General features: G+C 40.7%; 1 protein-coding gene across 2 annotated transcripts in view; it reads left to right on the top strand.

Annotated features, from left to right (window-relative positions):
* Positions 1-14,542, top strand: part of NFATC3 (nuclear factor of activated T cells 3) — a 58,780-nt gene that overhangs the window by 24,700 nt on the left and 19,538 nt on the right. For both annotated transcript variants that reach the window (XM_077310655.1, XM_077310654.1), the window contains exons 4-7: positions 9,994-10,193; positions 11,242-11,414; positions 12,499-12,639; positions 14,088-14,143. In XM_077310655.1, the coding sequence (XP_077166770.1) occupies positions 9,994-10,193; positions 11,242-11,414; positions 12,499-12,639; positions 14,088-14,143 (570 nt within the window). The remainder of the gene's footprint in view (positions 1-9,993; positions 10,194-11,241; positions 11,415-12,498; positions 12,640-14,087; positions 14,144-14,542) is intronic.

The raw sequence follows: 14,542 nt of genomic DNA, 5'->3' as shown, positions 1-14,542 counted from the left end.
GGCTTGCTGTGATTGAAAAGCCAAAGGGAGTTTGGCTTGTTTTCCCGTGCAGCCTCATCGTGAGGCAAAAAGGTGCAATGGGCCAGAGTGAAAATGCAGGAGGGATCTCCTCTGAGGAGGGCTGCAAATGCAAGGTTTACCATCCCATGTTTGCAAGCAGGAGGCCACGTGTGTTTTACCCTTCTATGCGGAGGGCCAGTATCACACTGCTCCTGCGAAGATGTGTGGCGCAACCCCATTTGGAATACTGTGTTCAGTTCTGGTCACTGTATCTCAAAAAGAGCATCACAGAGCTGAGCATCCAAGATGCCTGGGGGCCGGAGCACCTTCCCTCTGAGGAAAAGCTAAAGAGTTTAAGTGGGGAGATTTAGAGATTTATAAACTTATGAGGTAGACAGAGAACTTTTTCTTCCTTTCCCAAAATACTCTATTCAGGATGGGCAAAAGAAAATACTTCATGCAACAAGCGGTTAAAATGTGGAATTTGCTACCAGAGGAATTAATGATGGTTATGGGAGTAGGTTAGCTTAAAAGGGGAGGCAGAGAACATCAACAAAGGACCCTGCACAACACACCAGGTATTTTCATGTTGGACAGAGCAGCCATCTGCACTCTCAAAATCTCCCAGAGCCCTCTGGAAATCAAGTGGATTTTCCCACAGTGTTTTTTCCTGAGACTTGGGAGGAAGTGAACAGGGTACTCTTCCAGCCACAGATTATTGTACCCACACACCCCTTCCCTGTAATATATAGTGAAGTTTGGGGGTTGTGTTACAGAATGTATAATATATGCCCTTCAGACTACTATAACGTATTAGGGGCTTGAACAGATTGGTCTCATTTACTCTTCATTCTGTTTGCGCATTTCCCTTTTTCTTTTTTAACCTAAACTGACATTCATTTCTCTGCATTCTTTAGCTCCCTGCTGTTCAGTCTAGCCACTGTGGGGAAAGCAGGACATGTTTTTCTCTTCACTTACCAAGTTATATTTTTCTGCAGTTTGAAGGCAGGGGGTAACATAGAAACTTCTGTACCTGACCCTGTTTTGCTGCCCTACAGCTAGGGACAGGACCATCAGGTTTCTGCCCTGCCTCCAGCTCAAGTCATACAGTTCATTCTACCACTTTGCTGCATATGTAGGTCAGAGTTAAGTTTTAGCACTTGGTGTATGCTTTGATAACAGCTCTGGAAGGATGGCTTCATGTGTGTAGCTCCTTGCTTGTGTGGCACAGTCATTTTCAGTGGCAGATTTTAAAATATTATTCTTGGGGAGGAGTTGTGATGGAATGGCAGTGACTTGCACACCCAGAGTCTGGTCCAGTTATCCATTCTTATTGGGAAGCAGCTGACAATGTCTGCTCTAGTTGTCCACTGCCATCTGGTGAAGACTAATGAGGCTGGATGACCTTTGATCCATGCAACTGTACTGCCTAGACCAGAACTGACTTCCTCGCCAAGTAGGAGCCTTGATAATCTTACCATCTCTCCTCCTCCCTCCAGTGAATTCAATTTTGGGGCAGCAAGGCTGGTGTACAAGACTTGCAGCATTGTTTGTATTGTCTAATGTGTACTTACAGAGTCAGTGTGTCCGAACCATGCTATTGTTTCTTGTATTTCAATAATGAAATTGATTATTTGGACTGCTCTGGCAGTTCTCAGTTGCAAGGGAGGCAGCCTTCAAAAGCAGCCTCTGTAAACTAGCCCTTCATGCTGCTTGCCAAAAGTGTAGTTGTGTACAGCTGGAATAATTGCACTGGCTTTGCATGAACTGATAATTTTATAAGGACTATACAGTGGCTGTTGGGGCCTATTAAATTTTGTGATGCAAGATTAATAGAAACCTAATCACTCTGTCCTGAATTTTTGCAGAGTAACACAGCAAGTCTTGAAAAAGGTCTGCAAAACAGACTTACTGTTGTAATGAGCCAGCTTTTGCTGGTTTTGCTGGATGAACAGGGTAAAAAAAAGCTTACCCAGATTTACTTCAATCACCAATAGAATGCAGGGCTTCATATAGCACTCGGAGTTGATACATATTCCAGTCCAGAAAGTTCAAACAGAAGCATGTTAAGATATTATGACAGATACACTTGTGAAATGTGCTTGAGCAGATCACAGTGTTGCCTAAACTAGCACGTATGATTGTTGTGAACCACTTCATAGTTTATGCAGTAGTCAAGCTATGGTGGTGTCTGCAGCAGTACATGGATCAAATGAGAACGAAAGGCATCTGTCCTTGCCCACTCAGGGATATGCTTTTGCCTGTCAGCTCCTCACGCTTGACTAGTTTACCCTAGTAAACATCACTGTCATTCCACCACGACTTCCGTTTCACTTGGAACAGTTTTAAATGAAACATGGCAAAAGGTTATTACTTGGCTTTTTTCATTCCTGTGAATGTCATTATTATTTCTGTATTTATAACACATTCTGCTGTGTTTTGGATTTGAGTAGACCTAATACCAGGAATGAGGTGTGTTTATATGTGTGGGGCACCAGGGATTTGGCCTGGGAGCCAAGGGGACGGCAGCCAGAAAAAGTTTGGGAACCACTGTTCTAAGACAAGTGAAGATGCTATGGTAATCAGCCCATCCATGTAGTCTCCCACTGTTCTGGTTCTCTTAGACTTTCTTTCTCTCTCTGCAATTTGATCTGCTGCTGTTAGCTGTTCTTATTTGATTTGCACCCCTGGCTTCAATGGCAGTTTTAGCATCATGAGTGTTTAGAATTTAGCACTTAATTATAAAATCTCAAAGCCTGATAGCTGAGGGGCTTGAAGGAGAATTGATGAGGTGGTTGTGATGGAAATGTTGTTGTGGTTTAATATTGAAGTCTAATGTTGAATGTTAATTTGCCTTTTATAGGCCTTTGTTGTGTATCCCGGGATGTGAAAGCAAACTTTTTAAAAGGCTTCAGGACTGTTCTGTGTCTTGGTGGTTAAATTTAAAAGAAGCTGTTTCTCTAATGTACCTTGTATTTATTCTGCCCTAAAAATTGGATCAAAAATATTATGAATTGAAAAATGCTAAAGATTTATTTTGGCTAAGCAACAAATAAAAGGTTGGCCTCTTTTTGTGACAGTATGAACCAGGGGTAGTCAAACTGCAGCCCTCCAGATGTCCATGGACTACAATTCCCAGAAGCCCCTGCCAGCGAATGCTGGCAGGGGCTTCTGGGAATTATAGTCCATGGACATCTGGAGGGCTGCAGTTTGACTACCCCTGGTATGAACCTTTGGCTTTGCAGGTACCTCTCTGCCATGGACCTGCTCTTTGCTACTGGTAGGGTTATCTTGATATGTGGATTAGACTGTTAACCGATGGGCTATTCCATTTTGTCATCTGTAGCTGAACAAAATTGCCTCCTACTCCCTTCTAACTCTCTGGTATCCCAATAAAAACAATGGGAGATTCACCAAGGTGTGGTATACATCCAGGTCCCCTGGTACCTCTCCTTTGCGGTGGCTGTGGATTGACTTGCCTCTTGGTTTCCTCTTGGATGGAGATTGTGTCTTGGGCACACAGCTGATGAGGGAGTTGCTTATGGAGGCTGTGTGCTCTTGATTATGATTAGATCTCCAGGTAAATGAAGCTTATAGGGACAGTGGTCGTTGCATTTTTCAGAAACATGATATTTTAATGGCATACTGACTGCTCTACAACCATGCTCAGAAGTGGAGTTGTAAGTTGGGATGCCACTAAGCACTGGCTAGGTTTGGTAGCAAGAAGGCTCCCAGAACCTGTCTCAACAGAGTCCCTGCTTTGTGAGCACCTCTGCTTATGAGTGGCCCGCTCATTCTATCTTAGCATTTGTCCCTTGCATCTCTTATTTATTACTCCCGCTTTGATGCATATTGGCAGTGAAGAGTGGCACGTCACTTGCACATGTGTGTCATAGCTGTAGATGCTTTTATAAAAAGGCTGAAAAGGCAGGGTAGTGATTTTCAGGCTCGGTTTTTGAATGTATCCCTTGCCTCTCCATAAAGACAAAGTATATGAATATTAATATGATAACATATTAATACAGTTGGACGTTTCTCAAAGGGAAGCTGCTGTAGCTTATCCTGTGGTGACCTTCTCTCTTGAGTCTTCCAGCTTTAGTTTAACTTACGCATTCACTGACCTTTGCTATGGAAACGATACAGAAACACACAAACAACTTGGCCGAGTTTCCTCCACAAAGCAGTGGGTTGTATGTCACAGTATACAGTTACTAGCAGAGGGTTTTTAGAGGTCAGTAGTGACAGCGTGCTGTAACTTTTTAATTATTTATAACATTCTGTGTTACTCCTAGCGTGAAGAGTGGTATGGTCATGTTTACAGACTGAAAGTTTATTCTCTCACATATGGGCATGTTTATATTTGACTGCAGCAGATGCTGGTAGTAAATATAAATATGCTTTAAAGTCTTCCCCTCATTGTAATATTATACTTCTAGCTCTTCATCCCTCAACTACCAGTTTAATTTACTATCTCCGTATAAAGGACATGTGGTTGTATATTCGCCGGGGTGGCATTAATGTCAGTAGTCTAATATAACTTAATATTCATGGGGTGGTTTATGCCACAGTTTATCAGCGCGTGACGTGTTTCTTCTTTAGAGAAGGGTAGCCAGCAGCGCAGCTGCTGTTTGTCACTTTTAGCAGAGTTGCGCATTTTCTGCCAACTTCTTGGGGAGAACCATAGAATGCACCATGGAACTCTTCCATTTTGTCAGATGTATTTGTAGCTTGGGATGACTGGGGAACAGAACCGGCTCTCAAAAAGACATTTCCAAATTTAATATGTTTTTTTGGGGGGGGGGTAAGTGATTAAGAACTCTTCAAAGGAATCTGCACAAGGAAATGCACAGGAAATGCATTGGGAGAAATAGAAAATCTGACACAGTGGCGCATCCTAGCATGATTCTATCCATTGGCTCACATGTTTTGGGTTTCAAGTGGGGGCAAATTCAGTGTTTTTTCCTTCTCTGAAGTCCTTTGGGATTCTGTTCTTGGTCCCCTGCTATACACTGTCCCCAGGTGACCTTACTGAATCCCATGGTTTTATTTTATTTATTTTATTAATAATATCTATTGTGCACTTATAGGCTGCCCCTCTCCTTCAGAAGTCTCAGGGCAACTAACAGCCATCAGGAAATCCATACGCATATGTTTAAAATAAAACAAAAACTGATTTCTATGACAAAGATGCTTTGATTTATCATTAAACCTTCCGGATTCCTGAGCACAAGGGCTTCAGTAATGGTGCTGATGATGGTGGCAAGGTGGGGAGGGGGGAGGCTTCTATTGATGTTACTATGTACACCATGAAAGAGCCCAGACCTCAGCTGGCCTTTCCCTTCTTCCCAGTTCTGAGTATTGCTGCCTCTTATTTCCATTGCACCCTCAAATTCATAAGTCCAAGCAGCTCCTTTTGGACAGAGTATTCATTATGAACTCTGTTGAGTGAGCTACAGGCTAGGTTTATATTTACTACTTTCTACCTTGCTCTTCGCATTCCATCTGCTGTCATCGGTGCCATTATGTCTAGTTGCTTGGCTCAGGAGCTTGTTGTCTCTTGGGTTTGACTGCTGGGATATTTGTGCCTCCACTTGGAATACCACCATCCTGTCATAGCTGCCTGCTGCTGAGAGCCAATATGGCATAGTGGTTAAGAGCAGCATACTTTAATCTGGAAAACCAGGTTTGATTCCCCACTCCTCCACATACAGCCAGCTGAGTGACCTTGGGCTAGTTACAGTTCCCTTAGGGCTGTTATTGCAGAGCTGTTAGAGCTCTCTCAGTTCCGCCTACCTTACAGAGTGTCAGTTGTGGGGAGAGAAAGGGAAAGGTGATTGTAAGCTGAATTGGGATCCCATATGGTATTGAAAAGCAGAGTATAAAAAACAGGCCTTCTCTTCTTTATCACATTTTAAAATGAACATGAACTCATAGTGTGGGAGGAGCCATGAGCTGTTTATGGGAAGACCACACTGCAACTCCTCCCTTCCTTGATTTTGCTCTTCCAAGAAATTAAGCATTTACATGAAGAAGAATCGCAGCATAGGTCCCTCCTTGTATGACTGGGGGTTCTCTTGTTACCATGGTGGTACAGGATAGAACTGTGCTGCCAGTGTACCATGAAAGAGGAACCTCATTAATGGGAATTTCACAGGTTAGAATGTCCCCCAAATGCTTTCAAATTAAAATTATATTATTTGCCTTACAGTTTTATTTTTAAAATAACTTTATCTTAACCTTGTAGGTACATACCAGGAATTTCAGCTAAGCAATGTTATCAAGGTTGTTATTAGATGTATTTAATACATTACTTAATTGGGTCATATGCCTTAGAATTGAATTCTCTTTTGCCCTGACCTGCATGCAAGCTCACCATGGTGTCAGAAGCTTTCATAATTTTGACCTCTGCATTAAAATTATGATTTGAAAGATTTTTGGCCTGTAGCAGGTGTTCCAAACCATTAAGGTTTGCACCTCTTTAAGGAATTAAGGAATGCACCTCTTCCCCCCCTTTAGTATGTGCTGAATAGAAGTGGTGTGCCAGTGCTGATGTAGGACTGAGTCCTAACCTGGCCTTCAACGGCTGCCAACAGACTGGTGGATAAAGATCAGGAAGAGATGGCAGTGGACTGCAGATGGCAAGAGAAGACAAGGCCAGAAGAACCCATCTTGGGACCAGATGTGCCTGGGAAGAAAGTGTTTGAACAGGAATCTCCAAATCTTCAGGAAAAGGGAGGCTCCTTCAGCAGCAGAGACAGGGACAGTCCTGTATAGGTAGCTTATCTGAAGGGGCTACAGGGGCCAAGAGAACCCAGCTAGAAGAGGAGGCAAAGAGATCGGCTCCAGCGGAAGATTCTGGCCAGGCCTACAGAGTTAACTAGGGAGATAGTTGCCATTGGGGAAATGGAAGAGATGGAGGTATGAATGACCCATGCAGTTGTGCACAGTAAAGGGGATCAGAATCAAGGAATGAAGTGATCCATGTGAAGCCATGGAACCTGCCCTATGTAATGGAGCCAGGTATGTGGTCTGAAGCCACCTGGAAGCTTGACACTATGGTTAGAACTAACTCAAAGCCATGATTTATGGCTTGGGGGCTAGTTGCTTGATTTGGCTATTATAAAAAATAACAGCAACAGAGCAACTTTGAAATGCAAGAAGAAAATGGCACGTAATAGAGAAGAGAACACAGAAGCCTTTGCCAGGTTCCCAGTCTTCCAAGCTGTGGTTTGGAAAGTCGTCATAGTTGACCCATGGTGGTTTGTTCTTGTTGAAAAAAGGCACTAATTGAACCCCTTGAAACTGGCAGTTGCTTAGAGTACACATTGCCTTGTGTGGCAGAAAAATCTGTGGTTTACCTGCCTTCTAAAGTGTGTTAAATGGCTTTACTGTACGTTCATTTGTAGGAGGAAAAAATGAGATAGGCCATTCTTTTTTCGGTAGTAATATATTTTGATGGCAAGGAAGAAATTTCAAGTTCCTGGTTGGCCACCATGGGAGGGGGCAGAAAAAAAGAGAGAGAACACATGCTTGGTGAAAATGAAAACAGCTGTATAAACATAATGCATTTTCAGGAGTCTCTTTGGTATAACTTCTTTTGGCCTATTTTAAAAATTATTCCATGGCAGAATTAACATGGGAAGCGTTGTGTTTGAGCTAGGAGCTCTCTTGGGAAGAGCTTAATACTGGAATTTGGAAAAGGTTGCTGAGCAGTGAGCGGGCAGTAATTTGACATTCTGCTCTTGCCTATTTCGTGAAAAGTGGATTTTCAATTTTGACAACGCATTTCTTCAGGGAAAAGCATTCTTGTGGAACTAATCCTAGATTATAATGGTAAAATTTCCTCTTCCCAGTTGCTGTTGTAGAGTTGCTACCAGTCTGCCACATTCACCAGCATATTAGTGAATGCTCTTCTGTCATGTTTCTATGTTTAATAAGCATGATACTATGCATAAAAGATTCACAGTGAAAATATGTAAGGACATTCTGGAATCCTTGAATTTGGCTTAAGTCTAAGGAGTCTCTTCAGTCTCTGAGTTCAAGAAAGTTATGGTGGCTGAATTGCGGAATAGTTTAATTTTTAGTGGAAACTATAGTAGGACTGTTATAAAGCTGGGAGAATAACTCTTCACCCGTCTTCTTATTTTTCTTGCAAAATACCCTATGTTGTTTTTATTCCAGATTTTTTACCACCTATACTCACAGTCCAAAAATAGGGTTGATTTGAGATAAATTATGGGCAGGAACGTGGGTGGAGCTGAGGGAGCTTTTTAAACTTGTGCATGAGCACAGGAAGTGTTAAAGAGACTAGGTTCATCTGTAGATTCTTTGCTCCAGTTATTTCATTTCACTTTTGTTATTACTGTGTTTGGGAATGTAAATTCGCTGCACAGTTTATCTAAGCCATTGGTGTCCCCCCAGGCTTGCAGAATAGAGTGAAACACTCATTGTCCAATACATTAAGGTCATAAGTTAGCTCAGTATAGTGAATTTTATTTAACACGAAGGGTTCTTATATATTGGTGCACCAATTAAATATAAGGTCATGTTAACACTGAGGGTGTTTCTGCACAAGGACCAATGTTGATGGTGTATGTTCATAACTGTTATGAAGGTTTGTTGAAGGTAAAGGTACACAGGTAAGTTGTTGGGCATGTCCAGTCTCAAATACTGCTCTTATATTGTTATATTTCTATCTTGAAAATTGTCCATTATCCAGTTTCATATTTTATACATCAATTCAAGTTCCTGGCTGCATCTCATTTTTTAAACCATTATTTAATTTTGTTTTATTTGATCCAGTGTCAGAGAATGAGAGGGCTAAATGCAGGCTTGTTCCATTGTTGTTGTCCGAAGTCAGTTCTAAATCCTTCTGTCCAGCATAATTCCTTAAAATACTGGGGAATAAATAGTATTAAATGGCAGTTAATTTAAGATTAGTACAGTTGATACAGCACATTGCTGCTTCCTTAAAATACCCTAGTTTATAACATCATGTTCTCAGCAGCTGTTGAAGTTTGCAAAAAAAAAAAAAAAGTAAGGCCAGACTCCTTCATTAAGTGTGGTTTCTCTTTTCTGGACCAGTTCACATGGACAACTTTCCTGCTAAGTAGTGCCTTTCCTCCACTATAACTTGGTGATGAAATCCACATAAAACTTGGCCTCATGGAGAGATTCCTCATTTATTGAGCTCCTTGCTTATTCAACCTTTAACACTTGGATTATTGAGACATGCTTGAATGTTTGGGTGGAAGAGGCAACTTTCATTTCTTTACCTATTTATTTTCTTCACTTATACCCCATCTCCTTCCCCAGTGGGGACCCCAAGCAGCTTACTTCATTTCCGTTTTATCCTTGTAATAACCCTGAGGTAGGTGAGGCTGAATTGTGTGTGTCTGGCTCAAGGTTACCCAGCAAGCCTCCATGGTAAAGTAGGGATTTAAGCCTGGGTCTCTCAGATCCTAATTTGATGACATAGTGAAGTTGCTATCAAAAAGGTGGTGAGGTAAGTGGTTTATATTTATTGATATTATTCATTTGTACCCCACCAGCTTGGTGTAGTGGTGCTGACTTCTAATCTGGCGAGCCAGGTTTGATTACCCGCTCCCTCACATGCAGCCAGCTGGGTGACCCTGGGCTTGCCACAGCACTGATAAAGCTGTTCTTACAAGCAGTAATATCAGGGCTCTCTCAGCCTCACCTCCCTTACAGGGTGTCTGTTGTATTAATGTCAGGCATTATTTCTTGAAAAAATCATGTGTAAAAATCTAAGTAATGGGATATAAAAATATTGAACATTTCAAAAGGAAATTCTGTATTGAACATCTAAAACTTAACTGCTTGCATAATACACCCTTTTGTATTTGGGTTTCTGGGAGTAAAAACATCAATGATTTATCTTCAGAGCCCTTTTAAAACAAAACAAAACAAAATTGCACATAGTACCAAATAATGCAAATTAACATTTTGCATTTTGTTTTTTTTTTTTGTCAGCTCCTGGGTTACAGTGAAAAGCCAGTAAACCTGCAGATGTTCATTGGGACAGCAGATGATCGGTACTTAAGGCCGCATGCCTTCTATCAGGTGCACAGAATCACAGGGAAAACAGTGGCTACTGCTAGTCAAGAAATAATTATTACTAGCACAAAGGTTTTGGAAATCCCTCTGCTTCCTGAAAACAACATGTCAGCCAGGTTAGTTGGAAGACTTTTCCATACAAGTTGGTAAATTGTAGTCTAGGTTTATCAGTTGCCAGGGGTTGAGGGTGAGTCACTGGATGCGATCTCTTATGAAACATGCTATTCTCAGCTTCCTTCTAGGACCAGCTTCTCTTCTGTCTCTTCATTTCTAAAAAAATTGGACTCTGTTCTGAAATCTAAAACATACAAGCCCTACTCTCTTCCCTCTTCTCCTGTGCATTTTTTAAATGATGCTTTCATGTAACATTGCTTTGGATGTCATAAGGTATTGCGGTAGTTACTTCAATTGAATTGACAACATTGCAGACTTGTGCCACAAGCTACTTCCTTTTACCTTTTTATGGACCATCCTGGTTTGGGAGACCTTCAACGAAACTCCCAGACCTTTGTCCAGATATGAACACCTGGGAAATAAGGTTTTGTTTCCTCTCCATAAACTGATTAAACCAGCTGAATCACAGTGACTTTCCCCCCATATCCAGGGATAACACTTTACGAATCATGGTGTTGAAGAAAAAGTATAAGTGTATTATTTTGTAGCAAGGAATATTGTGTTTTAATGTGAAATATTTGTGCATTTCATTGACCATGATTTAATGTTTGCAGATCATCAGTGGTGCTCTCATTCGAGATACATTTTCACAGTGGGCCTTAGTGAGGAACATGCTGTCATTTCTGCTCTACCTGTGGTGTAGCAAGACTGCACGCACACAGTGCTCAATTTAATTTTACAAATTTAAAAATGTACGATATGAAGGTGCTTTGATAGGTATCTTTTTTTTTTCTGGTGTGCCACTTCTCCAGGAGTCCTTTTGACTGGTTCTTAATTGCATAAATTGAAAGGGAACAAATATATCACTTCAGCTTAAGCCAGCTGCGCAATGTACAGGCTGAACAAAGGAAGAGTGTATCCCTGTGACTTTTCAGTTTTCTTTGTATCTGACAGGTTTCCAAACAGGAAAGCTTTCTTTATAAAATGTTTTGTTTATAATCAGTAATGAATGATTCATAATGTTGCTGTCTTTTCTGTGGTCCTCCACAGTATTGATTGTGCAGGCATTTTGAAACTCCGCAATTCTGATATAGAACTTCGTAAGGGGGAGACGGATATTGGAAGGAAAAATACGAGAGTGCGACTTGTGTTTCGTGTGCACATCCCACAGCCCAGTGGAAAAGTCCTGTCCCTCCAGGTTGCTTCGATACCCGTTGAGTGCTGTAAGCCATAAATACCTTTTATGTTTGCTTAGAGTATCAAAACTGTAGTTTATATAAGCATTGAACACTAACTATACTTAAACCAATTTACAAAAGGAGATTAGGATATGAAACTGCAGCTTAGAAGACCAGGGTTTGTATTTGGCATCAAATTTCAAGTCACTATGGTTTAACAGTTGGGCTAGCTTTTGGAAGATCCAGGTTCAGATCCCTGCTTAAGAATGGAAGCTTGGGCCTGTCATGGTGGTTGTGAGGCTAGAATGGAGGAGAGGAGAATTATGTAAGCTCCTTTGAGTATTGGGGAGCAAAGTGGAGTATAAATGAAGTGTGAAGCAGGTAGCTAAAAGTTTACCCTTGTGGAAATATTATTACTAATGCTGATAAAACGATACCATAAAACAAGCAGACTTGAAAAAAAGATGTTTATTTGTTGCCATAGGGATTTATAACTTATTTAACACTGTATTTTCAGTGGCCTGTAACTTTACTGAGTGTGGCCCATGTGCGAGGGGATTCAATTGATTTCAGTGCTAGTACTGTGCTTAATTAGCATTGAAGTCTATTTTTTTTAATGGAGGTGATTTGTTCTTTGTAATGCCTTATGGCTTTTCACACTGCATTATTTATGCAGGCCTCATGTGTGCCTATTTTCGTTCATAAGCTTTGCTATGAAACAAATTCTTTTGCAGTAACATTCATGCTTTAAAAAAAATTAGAAAAGTAATTGTAAGAATCAGATAGCATGAATGGACAGAATGGAAAATCTGCAGAGTAAACACTTCAGAAAAAAAACAAGATGGCAAACCAACTTTATTATTGTAGAACACTAGATATTTGTATAAAATGCTCTGAAACAGGACAGCTCCAGGGCTTCTCTGCTGTACAAACCAATGTTGAGGCTTGCTTCAGGAAGAGCTGTATGAGCAGTTTAACAGCCCCTGTTGACAGTAAACACATATAAGGAAAGCATATTCTATAAATAAAGTTCATGAGAGTTTTGCTTCCTACCTGTTTAGGCATAATTTGACAGAATGGGTATAACAACTCCAGAATATTGACATGTTTTTGTACATTTTTCACAAAGCTCAGAGATCAGCTCAGGAACTTCCTCAGATAGAGAAATACAGCATCAGCAGCTGCTCTGTAAATGGAGGGCATGAAATGGTGGTTACTGGATCAAACTTCCTTCCAGAATCAAAAATAATATTTCTTGAAAAAGGGCAAGGTGAGTTAATTTCTTCTGTGTACCAAAAAGTGACTTAATTTGGGGTCTGAAGTGACGTGGAATATGTCTGTGTTGTGACTAACACATCCTGTCTCCTCGTAAACTTGATAATGATACTTTAAACTGAAACACAGGTGTAGGGGGAGGTTTGTGTTTTTTTCTATTTTTATGCATGCACATATCTGTATCTAGTACTGTTGCTGTCTTCTTATTCTGGTTGCCATCCCTTTTGTGCATTGTCAGGATTTATCATTTGAAGTGAAATGACTGATGATGAACAACACCTATTAACCCCCCCATGTGTTCATAATACCATAGTGAATATTCTAAAAGTCCAAATTTCTCCTCTTTTGGCTAGATGCAGGTTGTGTTGAACATTTATGTGTGGCATTCCCCAAAACATTAGTTCTTAATGTTTTTGGAGCAATTAGTTTTGTTCTCCCCTCCTCCCCCACAAATAATGTATTTCAGTAATGAAGACCTTGCCCTCTTTCCCTCACTTCATCTCCCATAGACACAAACTTAATTGAAATATCCCCCCCAAACATTTTGGCAGCTTTCCAAGATTCAAATCATTTGTGACTCACTTGTCCCCAGATGCTAGGTGTGCCAATTCCAGATTACAAAATACCTGGAGATTTTGGGGATGGAGCCTGAGGAGGGCAGGATTTGCTGATGGGAAGGGCTTCAGTGGGTTATAATGCCATAAAGTTCACCTTCCAAAACAGCCATTTTCTCTAAGTGACTTGATCTTTGTTGCCTGGAGATCAGTTGTGATACTGAGAGATCTCCAGCAATATCAGTGGCTAATAACCAATGATGAATTTGGCCTCCACAAATCTGCCTGATCCCCTTTGAAGGCTGTCTATGCTTGTGGTCATAGCTACATTCTCTGGCAGCAAATGCCACATTTTATTAATTCACACAAATAAGTATTTCCTTTTTGATGTCCTGAATCTGCTGTCCAACAACTTCATTGGATGCCCTCATGTTCTCGTATTTGGAAGAAGGAAAAGTTCTCTCTGTCCACTCTCTCAATCCTGTGCATGATTTTGTAAACCTCTATCATGTTGTCTTTTTTTCTAAACTGAAAAGTCCCAGACTCTTCAGCTTTGCTGTGATTCTGTGTCTTCTTCTATGCGATGTCAGAATAGCATTGTTTGGTGTGGCAACTGCTCTGCTCCCCTTCAAATTCCTTTTTGAAGCCTTCTTTATACAGTTCTGCCCTTTCTGTGCCGTCACGTCCTTTCTTCTCCCTTCACCTTTTGTTCCAGCTTTTCTCAGCATGGCTACTGAAGACTTTGTTCAGTTTAAAAAAAAAACATCTTGTTCCCAGATGAAAACAGCTATTAAGAATTTTTGCAGTTTACGTGTATTTATCTATCCTTCCCAGCTGGATGATTTTTTGAATAATTTGATGCTTAAACTAAAAATGTTTCTTTTGCCAGATGGACGGCCTCAGTGGGAGGTAGAAGGAAAAATAATTAGGGAAAGGAGTCAAGAGGTGAGATCTCCTTTAAATGGGGAATATTTATTTTAAGTTGTCTATTTTAATATTTGTACGTTGTAAGTATTTAAACCAACATTGCATAGCCTGGGTATTTATATCTTTTTGCTAGAAACCAGGACTCTCTAAGGGAAAGTAACAGGAGTTCATTGCTGCTATTCTTTAGCAGGTATAAAAATATGTTTACAGATCTTAGGAACTGTCTCTCTGGAGGGGAGATCCTGCTCCTGTTGGTGCCTTCTGCCTCCCCACCCAAACCAAAATCTTACAAACAGTGCTTAACTGAGAAATGTTCTATCTCATGATGGTCTGGTGGATGTTATACAGAAAATGACTAATAAATATAGAGGGAAGGTAAAAAAAAGGACAGAGTTGGCTGGATTGGCGGTGGCTACA

Source organism: Paroedura picta, chromosome 14 (assembly GCF_049243985.1).
Source record: "Paroedura picta isolate Pp20150507F chromosome 14, Ppicta_v3.0, whole genome shotgun sequence".
NCBI classification, from domain to species: domain Eukaryota; kingdom Metazoa; phylum Chordata; class Lepidosauria; order Squamata; family Gekkonidae; genus Paroedura; species Paroedura picta.
This window is presented reverse-complemented; position numbering and strand designations above follow the sequence as displayed.